General features: G+C 36.7%; 1 protein-coding gene across 1 annotated transcript in view; it reads left to right on the top strand.

Moving 5' to 3' along the window:
- The window catches only part of LOC149717093 (P-selectin-like), a 197,057-nt gene that overhangs the window by 148,629 nt on the left and 21,125 nt on the right, over positions 1-27,303 (top strand). The window contains exons 2-5 of the mRNA XM_089835267.1: positions 9,522-9,642; positions 19,671-19,729; positions 20,617-20,826; positions 26,850-26,942. Of these exons, the coding sequence (XP_089691393.1) occupies positions 9,522-9,642; positions 19,671-19,729; positions 20,617-20,826; positions 26,850-26,942 (483 nt within the window). The remainder of the gene's footprint in view (positions 1-9,521; positions 9,643-19,670; positions 19,730-20,616; positions 20,827-26,849; positions 26,943-27,303) is intronic.

Raw genomic sequence — 27,303 nt, 5'->3', positions numbered from 1 at the left:
TAATTGATATTAATTATTTTAATCGTCGTTAATTTACCTTAATTCTAGTTAAAACGTATGAAGAAAATTTTTCCTAAAATCATTTTAAACATAGATATTGTTGACGTTTGAATTCAAGCGTATGCCTCTTAACAGGTGGCGTCATCGCGAGGGGTCGGACGTTTGTCAAAATCCCGTACAGTTCGCTTGAAATCTATTAAAATCTCTCTCGAAAATCTCGAAATCCCGAAATCTTACCCTTAAAATCTATTAAAATCTCTCTCGAAAATCTCGAAATCCCGAAATCTTACCCTTAAAATCTCAAAATCCCGAAATCTCACGTCAAAATCTAAAAATCCCAAAATCTCACGTCAAAATCTGAAAATCCCGAAATCCCTTCCTTAAAATCTGAAAATCCCGAAATCTTCACCTAAAATACCGAAATCTTACCCTTAAAATCTGAAAATCCCGAAATCTTCACCTAAAATACCGAAATCTTACCCTTAAAATCTCAAAATCCCGAAATCTTACCCTTAAAATCTCAAAATCCCGAAATCTTACCCTTAAAATCTCAAAATCCCGAAATCTTATCCTTAAAATCTCAAAATCCCGAAATCTTACCCTTAAAATCTCAAAATCCCGAAATCTTCACCTAAAATACCGAAATCTTACCCTTAAAATCTCAAAATCCCGAAATCTTACCCTTAAAATCTCAAAATCCCGAAATCTTACCCTTAAAATCTCAAAATCCCGAAATCTTATCCTTAAAATCTCAAAATCCCGAAATCTTACCCTTAAAATCTCAAAATCCCGAAATCTTACCCTTAAAATCTCAAAATCCCGAAATCTTCACCTAAAATACCGAAATCTTACCCTTAAAATCTCAAAATCCCGAAATCTTCACCTAAAATACCGAAATCGCACATTAAAATCTAGAAATACCGAAATCTCCTTCAAAATCTGGAAATCCTGAACAAAATCTCGAAATCTCCTTCGAAATTTGGAAATCGCGTTCAAAATCTGAAAATCTCATTGAAAATCCCGAAATCTTAAAATCTTGGACTAGATTTCAAGATTTCTAAAATCTCAGTCAGAATCTCAAAATCTGGGGAAAATCTCAAAATCTTGATCAAAATCTTGAAATCTCGAAATCCCGTACACTAAAATGCCGAACGTCCGACCCCTCGCGTCATCGTCACTCGGAGAGGTAAAAATGGTTTCATAGAGTTCTTTCTTATTGCCTTACTTGTTTTTAGGTATTTCCAAACTAGTTTTTTCGTTCTTGTTTTACTTTTAATGAAACTTCAGTCCATTTTCTCTTCTTTCAAATATCAAACCAAGAGCTTCTCTGAATGTTTCAAGGTAGTATTTATCATTCTCCTTACTTTCCTTACCACTGAACTAGCGAAGGAGAATTTCCACGTTGAAAAATAACGCCATTTGTCTTTTAGTTCATGTTTCGTTAAAAATAGATTTATTTAACATGTATATGTTTTGAAGTCCAAAATAGGGTAAGATTTGGAGCACAGTAGCACTTCCACCGTTTTAAATATTCTTTGGCTCTATTCCAGAGTTAATAGACCCATTTTCAAAGCAACATCGTCTACTTGAATTAGGGTTAAAACGGAACATCCGGTATGTTGATCCAAAGACGTTAGATAGGGCTTCAAAGTTATCAGTCCAAAAAGGTATTTGGTTTCAAGTCATATCTAACGTCTTTGGGATGGATGTTCTGTCTTTAGAAAACAGGCCGGTGTCAGACACTCAATTTTACCCCTGACCTTTGAAAGAATCTATTCGAGAGTAAATATATTTCCATAAGAGAAAAGGAGTATAAATAGTTTTCAGACTAGGAGTTGCTACCATTTACACCAGGTGGCCAGGCTACTTTGCGGACAAAGTACCAAGTAGCCTGGTCTCCTGGTGTAAAGGGTGTCAATCCTCCTAGTCTGAAAACTATATGTATAGTTAGTGGTTTTTACTCAATCTTTTATATAAACTCTTGATATTATTACCACAGCCTATAAAAAGGCTTTATCTGAAACTTTTTTTCGGACAACTTTTAAAGTGCCAAAACAACACAACACTCTCGATCCGTTTTTTGCCCCTGAAATGTGCCTCGATCCGCCCTTTTCCGTTTAAAGATAAGCAAAAGAAAAAAATCTTAACACCCACATAAAAAGAAAACGATTTTAACGAAAAAAGCTTTTACGGGATATTGTTAAGATAGGGGGAGTAGGGTAGTGAGTTGGGGATGCTATCAAAAAAGGCGAGGCCAATGGGCTCTTATTTACCCCTCACTTCCTTCATGGTCAAGCGTGGGTGCATTGCTTTATTTTTTTTCTTTTTTAACCCCCCAAAACTAAGTAAGTTAGGATGAGTCCGACCCGCCTTTTTTTTCTATTTCGACCATTATTGTTCTTGAGTGAATTTAGGCCTAGCTACTTTTTGTTCACTCGCGGTTTCTTCCTTAAGTGGTGCGAAACAATTCATAGTTTTGTATCTATTGCACAACAAACAACTAGGTAAATTGTTCAAACCTTAATTGTGTAAGCGGCAATTGTTTTTGTTGATATCCGTTTAGGCTTAGTTAGTTGGATGTCTCTGTGTGTGAGTGTCTGTCACCGCGTTCGCAGTTGGCAAATCGGAGCAAACGTGTTCGCAGAAAGCAATTTTTGGCTTCTACTATCATCGTTAGGGTTAAGATTTACGCGGCGATCGTCAAGGGTTACGAGAAACGTCTAGCCTGCCAATGGCAGGGCTTCCACCAAAGATTCACGCAATTGCGGGTTTTCTTATCATTTATTGTGAATCAATCGTCTACCATAAATTTCCAAAAATTGTTAAAGAGGCATACGCTAGAATTAAACGTTAACAATAGCTATGTTTAGAATGATTTTAGGAATAAAGTTTCTTAAAACGATCTAACTAAAATTAAGGTAAATTAATGACGATTAAAATAATTAATATCAATTATATTTATTATATTTAATTTTTTAAGAAAAAACTCTTAATTGCGTCTCGAATCGGAAAGGTTAATTTTGGTTTCCCAACTTGTTTAGTCTCGCGTTTTCTCCCTTAAGTGGTGCGTAAGAATTCTTAGTTTTGTATCTATTACACTTATAATCAAGAATACAGAACGTAAATTGTTCAAGCTAATTATCCTAATTGTGTAAAAGCTAATTAACCATGTGTAAACGCTAGTTGACTTTGTTGACATCCGTTTAGGGTTTTCTAGTTTTCGTTTGTTCTCGCAGTTTCTTCTAAGTGGAAAGAAATCAAAGTTTTGTATCCATTAAATTACACTTAAAACCTATAATAAACACCATAAATTGTACAAGCTAATTACCCAAGTGTAATCTTTGCTCACATCTGTGGGAACAAGTAAATTAGTGGACTAAATCATCTGCTAAGCCTTAATTTGAGGTGTAAGCAATTCAAGTTCTAACTTCAGTTAAGACTGTATTTAAGTTCTACAACAGATGACTATAACTCTCCGAGAGATGATGACGTCACGGAGAGGTATTTTTCACTGGACGTGTCTGTATGTCTGCCACAGCGTTCGCAGTTGGCAAATCGGAGCAATATCCGGACCGCGTTCGCAGTTCACAAAAAGCAATATTTGCCTCGAATCCATTATCATCGGTAGGGTTAAGATGTACGCGGCGATCGGCTAGGGTTACGAGAAACGTCTAGTCTCCCAATGGCAGGGATTCCACCTGAGGTTCTCGCAATTGCGGGTTTTCCTTTATTTTACTGTGAATCAATCGCTTTCCCCCTAAGTTTCCAGAAATTCTTAAAGAGGCATAGGCTAGAATTCAAACGTCAAAAATGGCTATGTTTAAAATGATTTTAGGAATAAAGTTTCTTAAAACGATTTAACTAGAATTAAGGTAAATCACTGACGATTAAAATAATTAATTTAAGAAAAACCTCTTAATTTGTCTCGACTCGGAGAGGTTTATTTTGGTTTACCAACTTGTTTTTGAGAAAAGATCTGTAATATCTAGCACTAATAATAACATTCAAACAAATACAATGACGAGCTAGAATTCTGCAAAAAAAATATACCATAATTGATGACAGAGGTTTAGACCCGAGAGAGCTAATTCCTTATAAATTATAAATAAACACTTATTAAATTGAAGATTGTTCGCTTTTAAAACGCAAGTTAGTTTGAAACATTAAAAATTGCCCGAACTAGAATCTAATGCCGCCAGAGATTCCGTTATTTTTTAAAAAAGGATAGTGTTTTTTAAAGGTTTCAGATAACGAAAACATTCTTTTGGCTCTCAATTAGCTAATGTACGTTTCCCCGCCTCCCCGCTCGCGGAACGTGAATAAAAATTAATTAAAAACCCCAAAAAAATTCTCCATTCTTTCCTTCTTTAATTCATTTGGGCCCCAAACTAATTACTAGTACTCGCCAAGTATGGCGAAGCGTGTTTTCCGCCTTTTCAGCGAGCAATTTTTACAGAAACAGATGAGAGAAGGCCGAAAGGAATTCGAAAATATAAGGAGAATAAGGATTCCTAAAGTAAATAGTAGGGTTTAATTTTTTCGACGATTTTTCAAGTTTACCTTGACAAGATTTTCCGAATCAGTAACGTAATTAAGGTTAATTTATAGACCTTAATTAAATATCGTACCAGCTACGTTAAGCTTGCTAATAGAATCTGATTAAATCGAGTTGTCTATTTAAACATTAAGGTCAGAATTTGAAGCTCTCTCGTCTTATAATCAGATTTGACCTTAAAAGTTAATTGTTTGTACGCAAAGTCGTTCGTAAGTGGATTTAATAATTAATCTGAAGTTTGTAAAATTAATAGAGAGATTTAAGGATTGAACACGTTCATCTAACTTTCTTATTTATCGGCCGATATTGATGATATTGGTCTCTTTTGACCATTTCTAGAAATATACAACAATATTCAAACATTAATTGTTGTTGTTGCTGTTTCATTGATCTGTAACTCGCTACAAACATAATCTTAAAAATATTTAAAAATAAATTGTTTGCTTCTTCGCAAGTAAGTTCCCGAATTTTAACAAACAGTAAAACTAGCGGAAGGATCACTAGATATGGTTTGGTTGAGTACTTCCAGGTTGAGTCCACGAACACCTATAGCCAATAAGCCTGTTAAGAACGTTCTGCTCTGGCCCCGGAGCAGTTTAGCTTTATGATTAGTATTATTGAAATTGATATTGTTTCTAGAAAAAGTGATGAAGGTATTCGTGGGTTTGAACACTATTTAATGTCTAGCGACTGCGTAGACAGGAAACACTTGACAGTTTCCAGTTACTTCTCCCTTAAAACATTCGTACAATACTGGGCAGCTTGGCTCTAGTTATTAATATGTGGCAATAATTTACAGTCCGTCGATTTGTTAATCCGAACTACACGTCGCTAGGAAAGCTTCCCTTTGCTATTATTATTGGGGAAGTATTTCCCCAGGCAACCCTTATTATGGGAAGGCGGTTATATTAGGAAATCTATTACGGTTGAGAGCTTGCTCGGAGGGAGCCCCGTTTTGCAAAATAGGGATAACAGTGGGCAGCTAGGCGCGCGGGCTAATTTAATAAAGGCATAATAACTGATGTTGGCCGAATGTTTAACCTGGGAGGACGTAGAGAAGAAGTGGAAATCATTTTACTGTTTGGGGTTTACAATTTCAAGTTCTTGAATCGAGAGGAGAAATTTGATTTGTACTAGTAATATCTCTACTGCGCAACTCGTCCGCGAACCGTACTGTCGTTGACATCATAATATTGGTACGGGCATAATTTTATAAGATATGTTCCATAAGTTTGTCACTGGTTAGTGAGAGCTTGCCATGAGAACTTGTCATTGGTTAAATATAAGTTCTCAGTATATACTGAGAGCTTGTCATGAAGTGACGTAGGTAAAACTTCAAAGATTTTCTAAAAGCGACGCCTGGTGAGGCGCTGTCAAAGGCTTAGTACAGACTGTTTGGAAGATGGACTGCAAAACCGAGTGTAGTCAATTCTCGCTTGTCGTTCTCGAACTAGCTCTCATTAAGTCTCTAGCATTACAAAGTATAGGTAGTGACATACTTATGGAACGTATCTTAGACCATTTCAATGTTTCCATGGTTTTGGAAGGGGTGGATCAGTCTTGGTATGACTCTGAGTATGAGAACAGTGGCAGACACCACACGAGGCCGCTCGCCGGCGCGTTAAGGCTGGGGATGCCCGCAAACGAGGAGAAAATGCGCCTATTTTCTAACGAGTGTCATATTCTCCTCCTTCTTTGCGTACTCCCAGGTTTAACGTTTTCCTTAAATGAGCTCCAAAAGGCCCTTCTACAGTTTTACTATAGCACCAAGATCATTTATTTAACTTATATAACGAGTTAAGCCAGAAAACAGAAATTTGAGTGCCTTGGAAATAAATCGTAAAATACTTGTGTGAATTTCTCGGCTTCTTTTTAATATAGTTTTCTTCCTAATCACTCGCACTCGGGAGGCGTATTAATACAGAATGTTTTACGTTATAGGAATGAAAGTAGTGCAGTTTAAGTATGTAATACAGGGTGTTCCAAAAAGAGTACAGTGGGTTCAGTGGGCGATTTTGAGTTGAAAATATTCTATGACATTTGGCATCAGGTAAACAATAAACAAGTTATGATTGAAGTGTTTTACAGTTGACGACTTAAAATTATGTTAGAAACTGTTAACTGAAATGTTTAGACTTGTTTGATCTAAGATCCTCGAAATAATTGGTTTAAATCCGCAAGCATCTTCGAGAATAGCGGCCTAAAGAAATGAAATCGAATCGATCTTAAATTTTAATCGATTGGATTGGAATACCGTTAATGTTTGACTTCCAACCACACTTCTCTCAAATTTAACATCAGCACTCATCCAATGGCCCTATAGCTTGAAGTTTAACAAGGTATAATTCCTAATATTCTAACTGGGAAAAATGTATACGTAATTTTATCGTGTTTAGGCCAAGGTCAGATATTAAATACGAAAGACAATGATAGCCGTTATTTTTTTACTTAATTTGTGAGAAAAAAATACCCACCGTGTTAGCTAGTGTATGGATTATTAATAAGGCGTAGGTTTCAAAACTTGTCAGTTTAGCCTCGAAGCATTTTTCGGCCTATTGAAAGTTGTCTGTCTAGATCGTTCAAGTGTGCGATCAAATGAACTTGATAAAATAGCGGAAGTTGATGCGGATTGAGACGTCATTTTAAACCGTATAGGAGTGAAAGTAGTGTTTGGGAAGTTAAATAATCAAATCTCAACCGGCGTCTGGAGGGGGGAATCACGCGAGTTATTAAAGTGAACAAAGAACTGACCAAGCCAAGCGTGACCAAATTTAGGAGGTTTTTATTTTTCGTAAACGGAGAAGGAGAAGGAGCAAGGCAAGACGAGGCGGAAGCTCCCAATTTTATTGTTCTCTTAACATCAGATATCATAACTTTCCAGAGCCATACCTTAATTGCTTAATTTTAGACTTGGACCAGTTTATTATTACGTTGTATTCTAGACGAGTTTTGTTCACATTTGCTTATTTCGGTTGAAGAGAATTCGTAACCGTCATCTAAGGTGATAAGCCCTCCTATATGCCTTTCTCTAAATTCCTGTAATTCCATCAATTCGTATTATTATACAGAGTGGAACAGATCAGGCTAACACTTACTTTGAGTAAAATGTTGCTATACAGTCGACGGAAAAATCTATATAAATCAAAGTCCTGACAGACTGACTGATAATCAACGCCCTGCCCAAACCGCTTGCCCTAGAAGGCTGAAAATTTGCAGGAACGTTACTGATATTAGTAGGCGCGTACTAAGAAAGATTTTTCCAATCCGCCGCCATCTTAAAAAAAGGCGCCCAGAAATGTAAAAAATCTTCTCTATGCAACAACGTCCGCGCGTTTCAACCGATTTCGCAAATATTTAGTACACTGGTTTCCTTTAACCTATAGACGGGCTGAATGGTCTTTTTGGATCATCTTTGTTGCCATCTTTTTAAATGGCGGCCAGAAACTTAAATATACTTCTTTACGGAATAATGTCCGCATGAAAAGTATTAAAAAATGTCCCGACGGGCTGACGGGTACCGCCGAGTGCCTTCGCTCCTATGGGTGCTACAAAAATATTAGTCATCAGTAAAATCTACCTATTCTTTATATCATTATGATGGAAGTTCTAATCACACGGTAACAGCAGTGAGCACAAAAATTGGATTTGTGCTCCCTGGTAACAGCTAGTCTTTATGATAAACTCAAACCTATGACAATTTTCCCGCCATTTTTAAAATGGCTGCACGAAAAGTAATAAAAATGTCCCGACAGGGAACGCCGGGTGCCTTTGCATCTAGTATGAAATAAATACAACCGAAAAACAAAATTCTCTTGTATAAAAATTAAATAAGATAATGACAATCACCTTCTTAATTAGCGTCCTTGCGGAGATATTGGATTATTTATATTGTATGGATATATTCTTCTGGGTCCTTTAATGGATTAGTCAAATTTATGTTAATTACTCCATCGATTTTTATCTCGAGGGCTAGTATAACAATATCCATATGAGTTGAATGCCTTTTTTGTTTGGATCGTGTTGATGAAGGGGGAGGGAAGTAATTAATAATCGCTTGGTTGAACGCAGTGCCTTGACTAAATAAATGTTGAGGGTGGCCAGTGCACCATATCAAGTCAGATTTCCCATTGTTTGTCGAGACGGTCAAGGAAAAATTACTCAATCATCGATTATTTTTGGTTTCTTTACGCTGATACAATCTCGATACGATGCAATAATTTATGACAAAAGCCGATTAATTAGCCAATCGAAATCTCTATTAAACGAGAAAAAAGTGCGAAACGCCAAACTACTAATTTAAGTGATTTAAGATTCTTCAATATTAATATCGAAAGTTTTATTGCCTCCCCGAGTGACGCTGACGTCATGGAGAGGTATTACACTGTACGTATCTGTGTATGTGTGTCTGCCACCACATTTGCTGTTAAAAATAGAAGCTAGCTCCCATAAAAATACAATGGCGCTACGCAGCAGCACTTAACAATCACCTACCGAAGAGTAGGGGCGTGCGCAAGGTACACTGGGAGAGTTTTCGTGCTGCTGGTGGCCCATCATAATTTTCACTCCATCTTACCTCATTTCTCAAATAAAAAAGGAAACCTTTTCGAAAAATTCCGAGTCAGTATCTGCCACTTCCCAACCTAATCGCAAAGTATTGTGGGAAATGTTCATTGAACCCCACGCCCTACAACACCACCCCTCCATTTAACTGTCTCCTCCAAGATATATAAGCTGACACCTTTTCTGACAGCTATTTTCAAATTCGAAATAATGAATCGGACAACCCAGGTTTATTACTTTAGCCCTTGACTTACATTGCACGGTTCAACTAATGCAAAATAAACGTACCAAGTCCCGTCTAAAAATAATTACTATTCAAATATTTGTTAAAAAATAAGAAAATGAAAGAAAGTGTGCAGAGAATTAAGTCTTAGTAACTTATTGTTGTCTGTTTTGTGTTTTTCAGAAAGCAAGTCGTGTCCTCACCCTTCGGTTCCCTTGTACTCAAGCGTCACTCTGTCCAACGAGTCGAGAGATCCAACTTCCACGGCGACTTACTCTTGCGACGATGGATACGAGCTTTTTGGGTAAATACTACTCTCTTAACATGAATTCATTCTATTATCTCCTTAATATTTAGTCCCGATGAAAGTGAACTGTTTCCCATTTTGTACAATCATATCTCATAAATTTTTGACCTCTTTGGGAAAAGTAAACAAATAAAAAAAAACCATATATTTAATATCGTTGGAAAGTAAGTAAGTCAAAGTGGATGTGGCACCAGACCAGGGTGGGAAATAAGAACCTATACCAGCGACCTCCCCTAAAGGAACTAGCCCATCACCGAGGCACGTCGTCTGCTAAAGCTAAAATGGATTAGATACATGCAGCTGTTGTAGTCTGAAGTAGAGTTACTATTTCAGTCCCAAACGTCTCACAGAACCCAGAATCACAAAACTTTCAATAATGAAGAAAAGATTCGAGAAAAAAACCCTATGAATTTATTTAGTGGTCACTAACCCTCGCTCTCGGGTTTTTTTTTTTTTTTTTTTTTGGAACTGGTGTTTTTTGAACCAGACCGTTTAAAAGCATCAGGCATTATTGGGAGAAATGAGTAACTTCGTTAGCGTACAAGATCTTTTCGCTTTCAAACTGTGTGCTAACTCCTGTTGGTTGCATGTACCCATTTAGCGGCATGCCTTATGCAAAACTTTCCATTGTAAAGTTTGATATTCAACAAGAATCTCCATGGAAAGCAAGTCGCTAAAGGGGTATAAGACCATAGGTCTCCTTTCAACGAACTCCTGGCTTGGCTTTTTGAACCTTTTTGGTCGTTATTTCCATAAATTTTCTCAATCTGAGCGTGAGTAATGCTAGTAAGTCTCATATAGTTCTCTTTTAGTTTGAAAGAGGAAGCTCTAGAGCTCACCTCTTTGGTTGGATGGAGGTTAAAAATTGTCCTCTTTTGTCGCCACTGGCGCTATTAACATATTAAAGGCGTAATAATTCACGCATTCTTTGGTAATTAAAAGGATTTGCTTGCAGGCGGAGGAGGCGCGTCTAGGAAGGGGGTCAAAGGGGAACTTTTGCCCTCGCAAGAAACTGAAGATGTTTCCAAGCATTTTTCATATTACCCGCTCAGGTATTCATGTCGCTTCTAGGTTAAACACCGTATTAAAATGCTTGTAGCAACTTTCAAGTATAGCATTAAGACTTGAAACATGTCATCAGCTTTACTGCATATCCTTTATAGAGACGTTGAATAATTTAGACACCGGAAAGCAGGTGTCTCTTGGGAAACGAATACCGGAAGTAGCTATACAACAACTGTCATCTCCCTAATTTTTAAAAATTCGCGTGCGCGTGGCGTTTCTAAAAAAAGTAACATTATCGCTTGAAAATAACGTTTCGCCGAGCTATAAAAGCCGTGTTGAAAAGTTGTAACGCGTTTTTGATGTTTTAAATTCCTTTCCTCTCTCGACCGCCGCTCTCTGAGTTTTCTGATTCATTGATCACTCAGAAAGATGAGGAAGGGTGATCCGACGGTAGGGGGGCTACTTAATTAAGACTGCACTCCCCCTTTCATCCTCTTCTGTACTTGGGCAAAATTTCTCAAAGCTTAAATTCCTATATAACTCGGAAGATTAATTTTCAAGGAGAAATTAATTTTTAAGACTTTTCCCGAGAAACTCTGTACTCTTAAATATCTTTATCTTTCGCCCTGTAAATTTGATTATCGTTCGAACGGAAAGTTCAAACAAACGTCTCAACGCTGCTCGTACTTAATCGAAGCCTTTAATACGAGAATTAAGAAGCGGCCGGTCTTGCATTAATTTTAATTCTTGCTCGAATAACGAAACTATTCCAAAATAATTTTCAATAAATTTTCATAATTTTAGTTTTGGGATCTGATATTTGACCCTTAAGCCTAGTCAAATCCCGAGTATTTCGTTACTCGAGCACAAATCATCTTAGTGTTGATCTGTTACGCCCCCAAACAACGTAGACACAAATAGAGTTGACATAATATATTATTAATAAAAATAAAATTAACCTAGATATTTAAAAGTTAGTCACTATGCAAGTAAGGCACCGAATCTTTGATGGGATAATAATTTTGACCGGGTCATATCGAGCAGCTTGGTGTATTATCAAAAAAGCTCGATAGAGCTAGAACCCATTGTTTATTCTGTTCCGGATAGGGCCTTGCTTTCCTTTCATAAAAAAATTATAAGCGGAACGATTCATAGAGAATATGAAATAGGAGTAGATGCTATCGCGTCATTGACTTACTAAATCTTATACATTTGAGACAGTGGTTTGTTTGTTTCTTAATTTCTTTTGTTCTTTTTGCACAGTCACAATTCGTTAACTTCCTAATTTGAACAAACTAGGCCTACATGCTAGATATCAGTAACAAAAGGAGAAGATTTTAGTAGTAGTTTGGTGTTGGGTCCGCGGACCCTGTGCCAATAAGCCTGTTAAGAACGTCCTTTTCTAGACACGGAACAGTTTAGCTACATGATTAACCCAATTAAGCATCGCTTTTTTTAAATTTAGAATTGTGAAAAAAATTGGTTTCTAAAATAATCAAATCATTCAGATATTTAAAACAGGTTAGCTTAACGACTTACCAATGTTTAGTTAGACATAGATAGATAGGGGATACACTCCCGTTTCCAGTCCTTTTAAGCACCCGTCAACGTCGGGTATACTGTTCATCGTGTCCAAATTATGTAAACAATCGGGCTTTAAACCATTACGACGTAACTAAGAGGGAAAGACACGTGGGTAAAATTTTGCCTTCCGTCTTGCTTTTTGCCGCCATCGCTGTAGTCTTTGTATCATGAGAGTGCGCAGAGATGGCAATGTTTCAACCCCCTTGTTGGCCTTGTAGGACCCAATACTAAGGGTTGCCTACCCCCTTTTTTACATCGAAAAGGTCTATTGGTAGTTTTTGTAGAAACCCAAATGCGACCATTTCTCTGCCTCAATTAAATCAAAATGACAAAATATTTTTATAACAAATTATTTTGGTGGAATATATAAGAACTTCTTCCACTTTCTACTCCTTTATAATGTAGTCTCTCCGGTGACTTTCACGGGCCAAGAATTCCATTGGGAATTGGTGAAGGGTGGCCTTCTTCCATTATAATAGTGAAGTCAGTCAGTTGGTTGCTTGTAAGTAAAAAAGAAAGTCACCCTGGTCTCGTTATTATCGGCCCGAGAGAATTTGCTATTCTTTGCTTAATGCGCCTCTTCTTCCATTCAGCGATTGTTTATACACGGTGCTCTCAATCGCCCAAAGCTAAATACACCCTAGATTCCTGAGTGCATGAACAGGAGGACACGCCAAACCCTCACAATCAAAGAAAATAAATACCATTATTAATCCTAGCCACAAGTGCCTGAATAAACTTCAGTTAGCGATAACCAGGAGTTTAAACGCGCGAGTTTTAACTTTCACGCTTGCAAATTTTACTATGTCAAAGTTTTGATCGAGCTTTATATTGCAGGCGCTAAAACGGTCCTAGTTTTGGTTCGGAGGGGAGGGTTGTGTGGAGGAAAAGTTTTCGTAGGCCGTTTGCGGCGACAAACATTTCCCAGAATACCTTGCGATTCGGTAGGGACGTGTCAAGTGCTACCGCCGCACCGCGTTGCGGAATTTTTCAAAATCTTTTCTTATTTAAAGACCAGCTGTGAAATTACATAGCGAGAAACCAACACAGAGGGGCGAGTGCCTCTCGCCAAGAAGCAACGCTAGGGGCAGTGCGAGTTGGCTAGCGTTCCGCGTATACTGAACTGGGGCTCCATCTGTCGTTGCTTCTTGGCGAGAAGGAGATTACTCCAATGGCGGCCTCGCCCCTCTGTGTTAGTTTCTCTTTATGTAGTTCCGAAATGGTCTAATGATGTGAGAACTAGCTTCATTTCTGAGTACATAGAGGGCGATTGAATCGTTCGACCCTGCCAAAACGCGGCGTATGATGGAAGGACTTAGTTGCTGTTGATTTGGGTGCATTGAGAACGTTATAGCTAAGCTAGCAGTAGGATCGAGATATATCCAAAGAGGGTATAAATAGGGGGAGTAGAAGGCTTGTCTGTAGTGGTGTCGCCCGCATCTTTCTCTGCCCTTTTATTGGTTGAAATGTTGTGAACAGGATATAAGAAGGAAAATATCACAAATCAATAAAAAAGAAAGCGAGAACTCCCAAAATGCCTTGGCAAACGGCTAGCTTCAACTCCCACTCTTTATGCCCTCTTTGATCTAACATTCATGTCCAAAGTCGAAGGTCAGCACGACGTTTAAAAATATTGCTCGAGCAGCTTCTAAAAAGACCTCAGTTTTGTCTAGTTAATAACCTGGTATTCAATTCAGTTCAGATAGAGCGTCGTCAGTTGAACCCTGATTCGATTTAAATCACGCTGGTGAGGGGTCGATAGATTTATTCAGCTTTGGAAGCGTTGCGAAGCAACCCCACCTCAATTATAACGATACCATCTCGAGCTTAGGAAATAATAATAACGGTAAATAATTAGCTTTAAGATTGCATTAATTCCCGCGGTAACGATGTGACCTATTTAATGTAACAATATAACTATGTAAGATTCAATAAACAAAGTTTATTATAATCTCGATATAATTGTTTCTAAACTGGAAAATCTACAATTTTAAAACATAGAATTCCCTGTAGCAACGTCACCCAATCGTAAAAACGAGTTTATCTTTAAAACAAAGGATTATTTTTATGCCGGTAGTCTGCCCGCACCTAGGTTAGACTTATTTGAACCACGAAGCCATATATTAAATTGTATTTTAACTTAAGATACGCCATTGAACTCTTACAGATCGAATTCAAATGTAAATTATTAAAGGTCAGTTCACCCCTATTTATTTTACATTTAACGAATTGATCTTTTAATTAAAACCGGAATAATTGACAAAGGGAAAGTGAATTGGTTTTACATTTTCTTGGCTTCGTTTCCCGTAGTTACGTCTCAGAACATTGGTCTACGAAACGAGAAACAGCTATTAATGGAACTCCAAAGAAGGCAGTTGAGTAAAATTACTTGAAATATGTCACGAGCACCACGTGACGCCAATATCCAAAGACTCTGTATGTAATGAGACTGTGCACCTAGTCCTTGTTTTCCTGAGATTACAATTTCATGAAGTTCTATTTTTCGAAGTAAAAATATTTAAAGGGTATGGGAATCTACAATTTCATATCATATTTTAGCACGAAAGTGGTATTATATTACACTTTCAAGTCTCTACTTTCAAAATATAAAGTTTTTAATATAATTGAACCAAAGTTTCTATTTTTAAAATCCATTGGAAAATCACGAAAACTCAGCTTCGATATATAAATTATTTTGTCTTGTCAGCTTGTTCGGTTGGTTTATGACATCACACGGGGAGATCTATACGCCCGAGCGCGAGCGCGAGCTATACCCGTCTCGTGCTGTGTCTATGCTTTGATAGCGGAGAGAGTGGCACCATCTCGCGTGCGTGACGTCAAAAACAAGAAAACGTTGTAGCCTTTCTTAAAAACTTTTAAAAAGTGGATTTTAAATAATTTCATATGAAGCATTTTCAAATGCATATTGCCAAATAACTAGAAATCGGAGAATTAAAAGCTTGATATTTTTGAATTCACAGTAATTAATTCTACCTTTTGCTATATAAATCAGAGGTTTTTCAAACGAAGCTTCTCATACCCTTTAAGTAACTTTGAACCACGTCTCTCCTTGGTCACATGGTTTTTTATTATTTCAAATAATCTTTACCCACTCTCCACTGCCTTCTTTATAGTCCTTTTAAATATACAGTATAACGTTGAGTTATTGCTATAATCATAAGCGAATAATCCTGTATAAGTATCCATCACTAGGGCTTTGGTCAAACGTCTCCTCTCTCCCGCCCCCTTCTTGTACGTCAGAAATTAAGGGAGATCGGGTGCGAAAATACAAGAGAGATTTCTATTTCCCTGGTGGCACCGGTAAGCCAACAGCAGCTTAGTAAAGAAATTTTTAAGTTTAGGGTCTCTCTTTTTATCGCTATTAGCTCTAATCGGCAACGTGTGTTTTTTACTCGGAACACTCGGAGGTTTTTACATTTCGAAAAGTTTTTTAACATGACTTTTAAGCGATTATTCTCATATATAGACGATTTTGAGAGAGAAAATTACTGAACGAAAATTTCACCGGCAATCAAGGAGAAATTTTTTATCACCTCACTCGTGTCACACTAAGAGTACACTAAAAGAAATGCTTTTAACGTCAGTAGTTTTTCATATAATTTAATCCCTGGTTGGGTTGACAGGGGGACAGACTAGTCCTCCATAGAATCCATTCAGACGTAGAAACTTAATGGTAGATTATTATTTTATGCTATAATTTTATCAGGCGTGTCGGAATATATTTAGGAAAATGATTAGCCGAATTTGAAACGTCAATTTATTTAAATGATCAACAGAAAAAACGAAAGAGACATTTTTTTTTCGAAACCGTAGATATAACACGGAAATAATGCGGGAGAAATTCATTTTTCGTTACATCTTCCGCGAGGCTTAAATATATTGATCATAAAAAGATCTTGATGCGGAACCGGAATAAAAACGAAACGGAATTTCATTGTTCCAACACTCAAAATTTTTATTCTTTTTATAGACTAGGGGGGGGAGGGGGAGTTTGAACGGGGATCGAGCTGCCACCCTACAATTTCTTTTCTACATTTTCAATTTCGGCGGGAAATGTTTGAAAAACAATTTATCGAACCTATAGTAAGTAGAGTAGTAACAGTAGGATTTGACGTGTTACGCGGCTGTTGTGCGGCCGAGGGGGCTATCACTCGGATATTAAAAAAAATGCCTTGAACTATTGTTTTCTCTATACTATGAACACAAAGTATAGATAACTTCGATGTAACGTAGAGGGAAAGACACGGGGGTAATACTTTGCCTTCCACCCGCTTTTTAGCTTGGAGACCATGAGAGTGCGCAGAGACGGCAAGGGATCAGCCCTCTTGTATGTCCCGATGCTGAGGTTTGCCTAACCCCGTATTTACATCGAAATTGTCTATTATTTTCCGTTCTTAAAAATGACATTTTGGTTCGCAACTGTTTTCTGCTAAAGGTACCGTTTCCCAATGTTTTAGCATGTGAATTCACGCGAAATGACGTCACTTTTGGAAATTCAAATGATGATATAGCCATTGAAATACGATAACTGTAAAACAGCGCCACCTAGATAGAAAGATAGGGCAATCCTATACAACGTGAAGTCCCTCTAAAACTAACAAAATGCACGGACCTTAATGCTAGAACTGAGGAGGCAGTGGCTGGACTATTCACTCTTGAGTTCTGAGACCTTTGAGGTCATTCGTACATGACACGTGAATTCAAATAGGGCGGCCCATAGTCTTTAACTGAGTGAAATTTCACAAAAATGTTTGAGAAACTGACGAAGGTTGAGTAAAGGTCCCCTTTGCATAGTTCTGCCCCAGGAACTCTGAAATACCTTCAATCAAACAAATCGCTCCCTTCACACCCAAATCGCCTTAAATTCGAATTCTTTTTTCAAATTTTTTTTCCACATTTTCAACTTTATTTAGATATTATTATAATATAAGTCCGGTTCACACTTAACTTTATTTCTTTGGAAGATAAGTTCGCGGAGTGATATTGATTACGGGTTAAAATATTTATCCTGCATTAACGCCATTAATTTAATTTTATGTAATTGTTATAATGACTGGAAAGTTTTTATAATTCTTTCAGTTTGACCTTTGACATCTGCTATATTAAATAAATTCTCGCCGTTTCTTGAAAATGGGTACTTACGACATTTGAACTTTGAAAAATTGACCAATGCGACTAAAACCTTCCGACCCGAAAATATATTTAAAGAAGACCCGTGTTTCTAGATTATTTATAGTAACTTTATTTTCAGTCAATTGAAAACGGAAAAAATTCAGACACGCTTAGATACATTGTATTCGAATACATTTTGAGAGGAGACAAGGTGAATTCATTCTCGATACTTTAGGTAACGTGTACTCTTACCTTTCGTCTTCAAAAACTAGGGTGAGAAAAGAAAATAACAAAAGTTCATAGAACTACGGAATTTATTTGACCACGAATTTGTCCCTCATTTAAAACCCATTGACATTAATAAAAACTGAAAGTGTTGTTAAAATTTAGAGAAATAATTTAAAAATTTCTTAGAATATATTTAAGAAAGGGGAGTTAGTACGAAAATCCCCCAAACTTTAATGGGTCCTGAGAATTTCTTGGTGGGAGGTAATAACTGAAACACTTGAAGGAAACTTTCAGCTAACATAACATTATGCGTTAAAAGAACGGCCTTTTTCTTAATATAAAAGGAAAAATATTGGAACAAATAAATTATCTCTTATTACAAAATAATTAGCATTTAATTAGTCTTAGAAACGAGGACTACTGCGCCATCCGCCATTGGTTTAGTGGCTTCTGCTAAATCGAACCTACCTTACCCTTACCTCTCTAAGTCTGTGAGAATTCAAACAATCCCGTAGGGCTAAGAGGTTCGATTTAGCAGACGCCACTAAACCAATGGCGGATGGCGCAGTAGTCCTCGTATTTAAGACTAATTAAATGCTAATTATTTTGTAATAGGAGATAATTTTTTTAACAATTCTTCCTTTTAAGGTATAATCAAGAAGCGATATCTAGTTTACTAGGGAGAAGCTATTAGATGCCTAAGTTTTCAAAATACAAGGGGGGACGTTTAAGGAGGCCGGGCTATTTCGCCTCTCCTCAGTCGGAAAATATGACTAATTTTCGTCACTCGCGTCGTCGCGCTGATGTGAGTTTTCAAGAATCTATGAGATGCTGGTTGTAATTTAGAGGCGGGGATTAACTCCTTGACCTAAGTTTGGACTGGAGATAAAGCTAGAAATGTAGCGAATTTATACCTTCTCCCTGGTAAACTAGATACCCCTTCTTGGTATAATGTTATGTTATGTTCACTTTTCCTTTAAAATATTTGTACGAAATTATCAGGGCCCAGCGTAGGTAGGGCACCGAACCGAAACATTAACCATTAGTTTTTTTAACAAAAATTATGAGTCATAATCTAGTTGCATGACCAAGAAAGTTATTCTATTATTTTCTCTTTCTTTAAACTCAAAAATAAAGGAGTGTTTCTCTTCTTAGTTTTTAAAATTTTTTATTTGAGTTTGCAAATCCGAGTTTTTTTTTTTTTACGCGCGTGCTTTTCCTGTTTACTGTACCGTGACCTCCGTTTTTGGTTTTCGTGATCCCGTGGCCCCAGTGCAGGGTCATCTATCTTTGATGCTTTTCTATGTTAGAACTAGTTTTCTCTAGTATCTCTGAGATACTGATATAACTTCTTGGTTTCCAATTATTAGTTTTTGCAACTTATAAGCAATCAAATATTGTACCCCTGTGGCCCCAGTTACAAAAACATTAGTGCAGGATCATCTATCTTTGATGCTTTTCTATGCTAGAACTAGTTTTCTTAAATTTCAAGTTATAAGTAGGAAACATAAGTTTATAAATACGTTCCATAAGTATGACACTACCTATACTTCTCAATGCTGGAGAATTAATGAGATCTTGTTCGAGAACGACAAGCGAGAATTGACTACACTCGGTTTTGCAGTCCATCTTCCTATTTAGTCTGTACTAAGCCTTTGAAACACCACACCAGGCGTCTCTTTATGAGAGTCTATGACGTTTCACCTACGTCACTTCATGGAACATATCTTATGAACTTATGCAGGCAATTTACAAGCAATCAAATATTATAATGATGGTTCAAATCTACTCAATAGATAGACTAGTCTGGCGACTGGGTGGAATGTTTTACTTGATAAAGACCCGCGGGTCGAATGCTCGCAATTATTTTGTTGTTGGCAGTTTACACCAATAAAAATATTTTGTAATCACCAATGTGTTTCCTTCGTTTAAAATTGTGTTTATTATAATTCACCATGGTGCTTAAAAATAAACTTGATATTTATGTTTTATTTACTGAGGTTTTAACTGTGTAAATGATGTGTGTTTGATGTTTTTTCATGTTATTTATTCATGAATTTGTTTTATATTTATAGGCCGAAAGTTCGTACTTGTCAATCTGACGGAAAATGGGACGGTGATCTTCCTTATTGTGGTATGATATATTTCTTAATATTTGAAAGAAAATTTTAATTATAACACAATTTTCAAGCTTTAATTTAGTTTATTATTTCTAGATTAAAAACTCCATTGTAAAAATGTTTAATTTCAATGTTAATCATATTTAATTTCAATGTTAATCATATTTAATTTCAATGTTAATCATATTTAATTTCAATGTTAATCATATTTAATTTCAATGTTAATCATATTTAATTTCAATGTTAATCATATTTAATTTCAATGTTAATCATATTGCTTTAAAAGGAATGCGAATGTACAATTTCATATCATATTTTACCACGAAAGTGGTATTATGTAACACTTTCAAAATATCAAGATTTTAATATAATTGAATCAAAGTTTCTATTTTTAAAATCCATTGAAAAATCAAGAAAACTCAGTTTCGATTCGAAATATGAATAATTTTGTCTTGTCGAGCTTGTTTGCCCGTTTGATGACATCACTATGACGTGAGGAAAAAAAGAGCGGGAATCCTATACGCGTCTCGAGCTTCTCGCCAGTCTAAACTCTGGGTCTGATAGCGGAGAGAGTGGCACCATCTCACGTGAAAAAATATATCTGTGACGTCAGCCTAAGGGAAACGTTTTAGCCTTTCGTAAAAAGTGGATTTCAAATAATTTCAAATGAAGCATTTTCAAATGCATATTGCCAAATAAGCAGAAATCGGAGAATTAAAAGCTTGATATTTTCGACTTCACAGAAATGAATTCTATCTTTTGTTATATAAATCAGAGGTTTTTCAAACGAAGCTTCTCATTCCCTTTAATATAGTGAAGATATTTTATTTTGACCTTTAAACATTACAGTCAATTTGTTCCCTACCTCCTTCTAACTTGAAACATTTTGTACTTGTTTCAGCGGTGAACGTAGCATACGGCAAACCAACGAACCAATCTAGTACAGTTAAAGGCGGGGAAGCGCGGAACGCCAATGACGGCGATACGACGACATTACACGAAAACAAGTACTGCACTGAAACCAAGTCGGAAAACTCTCCCTACTGGCAAGTCGATTTACTGCGAACCTACGAAATTCGTGTCGTTAGAATTGTCACTCGAGGATGTTGCGGTAAGTTAAAATAAGCCGACACTTAAATAATTATAATCCAAATTTCATAAAATAGATTAAAAAGCAAATTAACCAAGGCCTACTTTCAGATAAAAACGTAACGCTCTATGAACTAGATCCCAATTTATAATTAGCTTAATTTATGGTGCTCCATTTCTTGCTGTGTTTGAATATTCATTCGATATGATTTGTCTGGAAGAAAAAAATTTATTCTTTATACGAGATGGGTGGGAAGTGGGCTAGGTTCAATTATGATGGATGATGATATTGTGAAAAACTAGATTATTAAGCCACAACCACTTCTTACTCTAAAAGGGAGGGTGAAGTGGAAAATCAAGTGATTTTTATCGATTCTTCTACTGATTACAAGACCAGTCTGCGTACATATACATCCAGGAAATATCTCCAAATGATTTTAAAATTAAAATTGGGTAGAAATTTTATGGATAATTTGAAATAAGGGCCTCCGACCAATCGCGTAACGCACTGGCTTTTTTATTAACAAAATTCTCGTGGCACGCTCCACGCCAAATGAAATTTATCTCGAGATTTGATAAAATTTGCGCGCGATGTGATAATCGTGGCGCGAGATGTAGATCGTGCAACTGGAATGTTGTTAACAGGAAGGCAGGGCGTTATGCGATTGGTCGGAGGGGCTTATTTCAAATTATGCTTAAAATCTGAACCTAATTTGAATTTTAAAATCATTAAGAGGTATTTCCTGATCTTTCTCACTATGCAGACTGGTCTTATAATTAGTAGAAGAATCGATAAAAAAATTACTTTATTTTCCACTTCACCCTCCTTTTAAGACCTTTTCAGACGGTACAACTTTTCGACTCAATCAAAAAATTGATACAAATGATCAAACTCTTCCATCAAAAAGTGGACATACTTTCTTTTCACACGATTAAATACCGCCAACTTTTAAAATCAGCTTTTTCGCCAACCCATAAAATTTCAGCAACGATTATGTCACCGATTAAAAAAACCAAAATTACAAAACAAAAGGGCGCTCGTGAGTTTTTGTATTTATTACTATCATTTCCAGTTGACTTTTCGATTAATTACTAAATGAAGTAACCTTTGCTCTGTACCTTAATTTCTTCGTTGCGTTTGAATTTGAAAAGCGGACGACATGAAATCGCGAATCATTTCTAATGTAATTTTTCAACGCCCCCTGTTAGCCGGAAATTCAAACTAGGCCTAATACGTGTATGGGACGGGTAAAATCCGCGCCAGAAACGTCACTAGTTTGGTTAAAACGTTTCGTATCATAAAATTGGGTCAGTGATCAATTTTTTTATTTGGTGACTCAGTTTGTCCATCTTCTGTTCACAGGACCCAACTAGTTTACTCAACTCAAGTTGACTCATCTAAATGAATCAAAAAATTTTATCATGTGAAAAGGCCTTTAGTTAGGACTTACCATTTGAAATTAGTTATTGGTGGCTTCTATGATGAATTTTATGATTTAAGTAATATCTTATTTTCTCTCGACTCACCCCCATGAACTTTGACCTAAGTTATTTATTCTGACCGCCGTGAAAAATAATGAATTCCTTACACCGTCTGATATGAATAATTTTCAATCCTTAGTTTTATGGTAATCTTTCGATTGTGACAGCCAGCTGGGGGATACGAGGAAATATCTTTATATAGAATATAACAGGGGACCTTTAAAAAATGTAGGAGCATAGATATTGAATTATGTGCCTAATAGAGGCGAAAATAGATCGGTAATGAAAGTGTATAGGTTGATCGCGAAAAGAGGTTTGGAATATTCATGGGAATCATTTTTGAAGTATGTTGGAGGTCGCGGGAGAATTTGAGCCGCGATCGCAACAGAGAATTATATCGACAGGAGTAGAATCCTTTTTTAGGGATCGGACATTTGGCGTTTTTTTAAACGGGGTTTTGAGATTTCAAGATTTTGAGAAGTTTTCCGATTTATAATTTGATTTTTAGTTTTTTTAATGAGATTTCAAGATTCAGAGAATTTTTCAATTATGATAATTTTGGCTGAGATTTCGGTTTTACCAGATTTGGAGTAGTTTTCGGTATTACCAGATTTGGAGGAGAGTTTTCGGGATTATTAGATTTTTAGGAGAGCTTTCCTCGGAGTTTTCGGGATTATTAGATTTTTAGGAGAGTTTTCGTTATTGTTAGATTTGCGAAATATTTTGGGATTATTAGATTTTTAGGAGTGATTTCGGGATTATTAGGTTTTTAGAAGAGATTTGGATTGGAACTTAACGGAAAAGAAATTTGGAATATTGATTATATTGTTCATTGATGTATTATTAAAAAGCTACATTGTAAGATAACGAGAGTGAGGTCAAGGTTAACTAGATAATCTTAGAGTAGGACTATATAAAGAAGTACTCTAGATGCAGTGTTTCAGTGTTGAAGCTAGATCTCGTGTAGGCTGCTAGAACTCTTTAATTAACTCCTGTAAATAAACATAATTTAAACTTCACTTAAGTTGCGTTATCCTTTCCACCAACATAACATTCATAATCTAGGGTATTTTACTAAATTGTAATAAATATTGGTTAGCGATTTTTCAAGAAACAGATGCCATAAGGGTTGCCAAACAAATCCATTTAATTACGAATAAAATTAAATTACTAAAGTCATCTTAAAGGGAGGGTGAAAAGTAATATCTGGTGATTTCGATTCTTCTACTAGTTATAGACCAACCTGCATAGTGAAACATACATTAAATATACCTACGAGTGATTTTAATATTAAATACGTTCGAGATTTCATAGGCAATTTGAAGTTAGCACCTCCAACCAATCGTCTAACGTCCTACCTATTTGTAAATAAAATTCCCGTGGCACGATATATCTCTCTCCAGGACTGTCACATCGCACGCAATATTTATAAAATCTCTCTCTAAATTTCATTTGACATCTAGCGTGCCATGGGAATTTTGTTATCAAGAAGATAGGGCGCTACGCGATTGGTCGGAGGTGCTAATTTAAGATTATCTTTGAAATCTCAAATTAATTTGAATTTTAAAATCACTGGGAGACATTTCCTTGATGTTTCACCATATGCAGATAGGCCTTACAATTAGTCGGAGAATTAATAAAAAACCACTTGATTTTCCTATTCACACTCCCTTTAAGGGTGGACCATAGTCATGGTAATGATTTAACTATAATTAATAAGGAAATTGCTTTCCATAAAAACCAAACTAATTACAAAACAAAAAATGAACAATGGGAAAAACTTAAAAGGAGACCCAATATCGGGAAATAATACTTAAGTGTTTCTTGGTATCTAATACCGCGGGTTTTATCCGAGGCTGTTATCCACGCACAATTCGCACACCAATTTAGATCATTTGCGACGATTGATTCTTTTATTTCTTCAATCGCCTAAGGTTCATTAGCTAATTTGTAAAGTCGCACGCAAGGTTTTAGGACGCACTGTAACTTTTACTAGCGGTTGAGAATAGTTAAACTTATACCGTGGTTGACCGCAACGTAGTGGCTCTCATTACCTTCGACTCGAAAAGCGGTCACTCCCCAAGGGCTGTCCTCATTCTATTTTGTGGTTTATTCCTTCAAAAACTTAAACCCTTTTTCGTAATTGGTCCTACCAAGAATTAATTCTACTACGCCATGGGCCTTTCGAAATTTCGCCTACGTCATGGGTCAAACCGAGAAAATATTTTGATTTTTTAAAAATACAACGTCTTTTTCACTTTACTTAAATTATACCAGGGGTAGATTTAATTTTAGAAGTTGGAATGGAGAACAGAGTAATGTGGGCGCGTGTCAAAGTCCAGGACCCCCTTCCTCGGGACGAAGGGTAATTAAAGATGAGGTGGGTCATCAAAACCTAGTTTAAGTTAGCCAATAAGATAATTTAAACTTTACGTTACGTGTTGGAGGGAGGGGCTCTATACTGGGCTATGAGTCGGACTGAAGTAAATACTAACCGTTCTCCATTCCTACTTTAAAAATTAAATATATCCCTGATTATACAGTCTAGTTTGGTTTGTCAACCCTTTCTATTTATCTGAAAATTTCGACCAAGGTCACGGGTAGAATTAAGGGTCAGAGGTTGATCATGCTAATACCACGTTTGGATATTAGCGGAACGGATGATTTTAGTCAACCCCTGAAGAAGGTCAACCGCTCCCATAAGAGTTAGAAGGGATAGGCATTATAGACCATTCCTGTAATGCCATAGGAAAAGCAAACAGCACAGGGGCCTCTTCGCGAGATTGAAGAAGGCTCTGTGTTTTGGTTTCTCTGCAAGTAACCGATGGAATGTTCTATTTGTCCAGGTACTGAATGCCAGCGTTCAAGCGTATTTAAGAATAAAATTTAAATGTTAAAGAATTGAATTTGACCTGTTTTTAAGAGGAACTGAAATAAACTTTACATTAATTTTGAATTTTGATGAGACCACTAAAGTTCACGTTAGGTTTACTGTATGGTATTTTGACAAAAGTCCGACAACTCGATTCATATTGTTTCAAGAGTTACGGCTATTTCCCTTAGAACCTCTATAGCTCCCCGGAAGTGGCAACCCTTTCTATTCCTCTGATTGTAATTCTCTCTGATGACAATTAGGGGGTCGAAATGAGAGTAACGTCGCCGTTTCCAATTTAAATGAAGCTTGCCTTTTGATGCCTGCCTTTTCCTAGGCGTTTATTACCGGGGAAAGATGGGATGGCGTGACCTAGATGGTGCCATACCGATAAACGCTAATTGTCTTCGATTGGAAGCCTAGCAGCCAAGATAAATAAAATAAAGAGTCGGCTGCTTTGCCCAAGCAGACGAAAAAAATAAAGACTCGCTAGCTTCTAGAGAGAGTAGTATCCAAACATAAAGTCACTTCAAGATCCTAAAACCATTTACTTCATGGACTGTTGAGAGTTTTAGTTTGACGATGGGCATATTTTACTATTGGAGGGATTACTACATTATTTTTTTTGCTATTGTTATCTGACGAGTTCATTACTTTTTGACAAGCGTAATTAATAAGCAGATAAGTCTTACAGTTTTTTTGCGAAATGCAATTATAATTTAACTAAAAGTGTAGCGAACATAATTTTCTCTAAGCATAATTTTTCCATTAACTTGGTTTATAACTCGCTTCATAGAGCCTCCTGGCGATGAGTAGCGCTGTAAATCTCCGTCACTTCGGATCGAGTACGCAACCTTAAGTTCAAGGCAATAGGCAAAATCGGAAAGTAAAATAATTATGAGTGCTTTACAGGGAAATGTAGGTATTATAATATAGTTCGTGACTATAGGCACCGCTAGAGGCACCTCGAGTTCACTACACGTGGGTGGAATTGGCAGCTCGTACTGAATCTAGCGGTGCCTCTTGGCGTGATCGAAATTACCTGATTTATGGGCCTGTCTGTACACTGTGTTTCTGAGAGGTCTGCCACAAATTAAAAAGTGTGTTCTTAAGGTCAAACTGAGTGAAAAGTGCAAAAAGACTTGGGGTCTACAATATGGGCTCCCAAAGATTGATTGGCCCCTAAAACAAGGAAATTGTCACACATGTGACTGGAGTAAGGCATATAAACCTTCAAGCGTCTTCAATCTAGGGACGTTACTAAAGCAACAGTGTACTATTAAATTTGTAGAAATGTGCGAACGCTGGTATGTACTCCACATGTGAAACTATTTCCTCGTTTTAGGCCCAAAAAAAAAACTTCGTTGACTGGTAGCGTTGAAGCCCTATCTATCGTCTTTGGGTCCACATACCGGATGTTGCGTCTTAACCCTAATCCAAGCAGACGATGCATCGACCCCAATTTTGAAAAGGGTCTATTGGGATTATTTTACTTATAGCAACCCCATCTTTCTGTTGGGGTTATTAATATTACGTAATGAATTTAGTCCTTGGTTGTAAATGCTCTTAGATTCCTTATTCCACTTTCCTCGTTCATAGAGCGTATACAAAGGCACACAGCTCCGCTCCAGAGGACTATCTGATTAATGTTTTTTCACTCTCTCTTTTCTCTTCCTGTGGCATTAATATAGGGAATCAAGCGCTTCACGATCTCGAAGTGCGAGTTGGAAACAGCTCCAACGTCCAAGGAAACAGACTCTGTTCATGGTACCCTGGAACGCTAGGTATGCAACACAACACAACTTTATACCCTACCCTACCTTTCACAATCCTCCATCCACCCTTTTTTTGTTTTGTTTTTTAATTTAGCTCATCCTAAACTCAGTATCATGTTGTTAATAAGTTGTTGCCTCATGAAGTAGGCTATAGGTTTTTATCGTTTAACTACCAGCATAAGTTTATAAGTTATAATCCATAAGTATGACACCACCTATCTATATCTATATAAATCAAAGTCCTGACTGACTGACTGACTGACTGACTGACTGACAGACTGACTGATAATCAACGCCCAGCCCAAACCGCTTGCCCTAGAAGGCTGAAACTTTGCAGGAACGTTACTCATAAGTAGTAGGCGCGTACTAA

This window comes from Phalangium opilio, unplaced genomic scaffold (assembly GCF_054372755.1).
Source record: "Phalangium opilio isolate 3A_F unplaced genomic scaffold, DU_Popi_V2 ptg000003l_1, whole genome shotgun sequence".
NCBI lineage: Eukaryota > Metazoa > Arthropoda > Arachnida > Opiliones > Phalangiidae > Phalangium > Phalangium opilio.
Note: the sequence above shows the minus strand (reverse complement) of the source record. Positions and strands in the feature narration are given on the sequence as shown.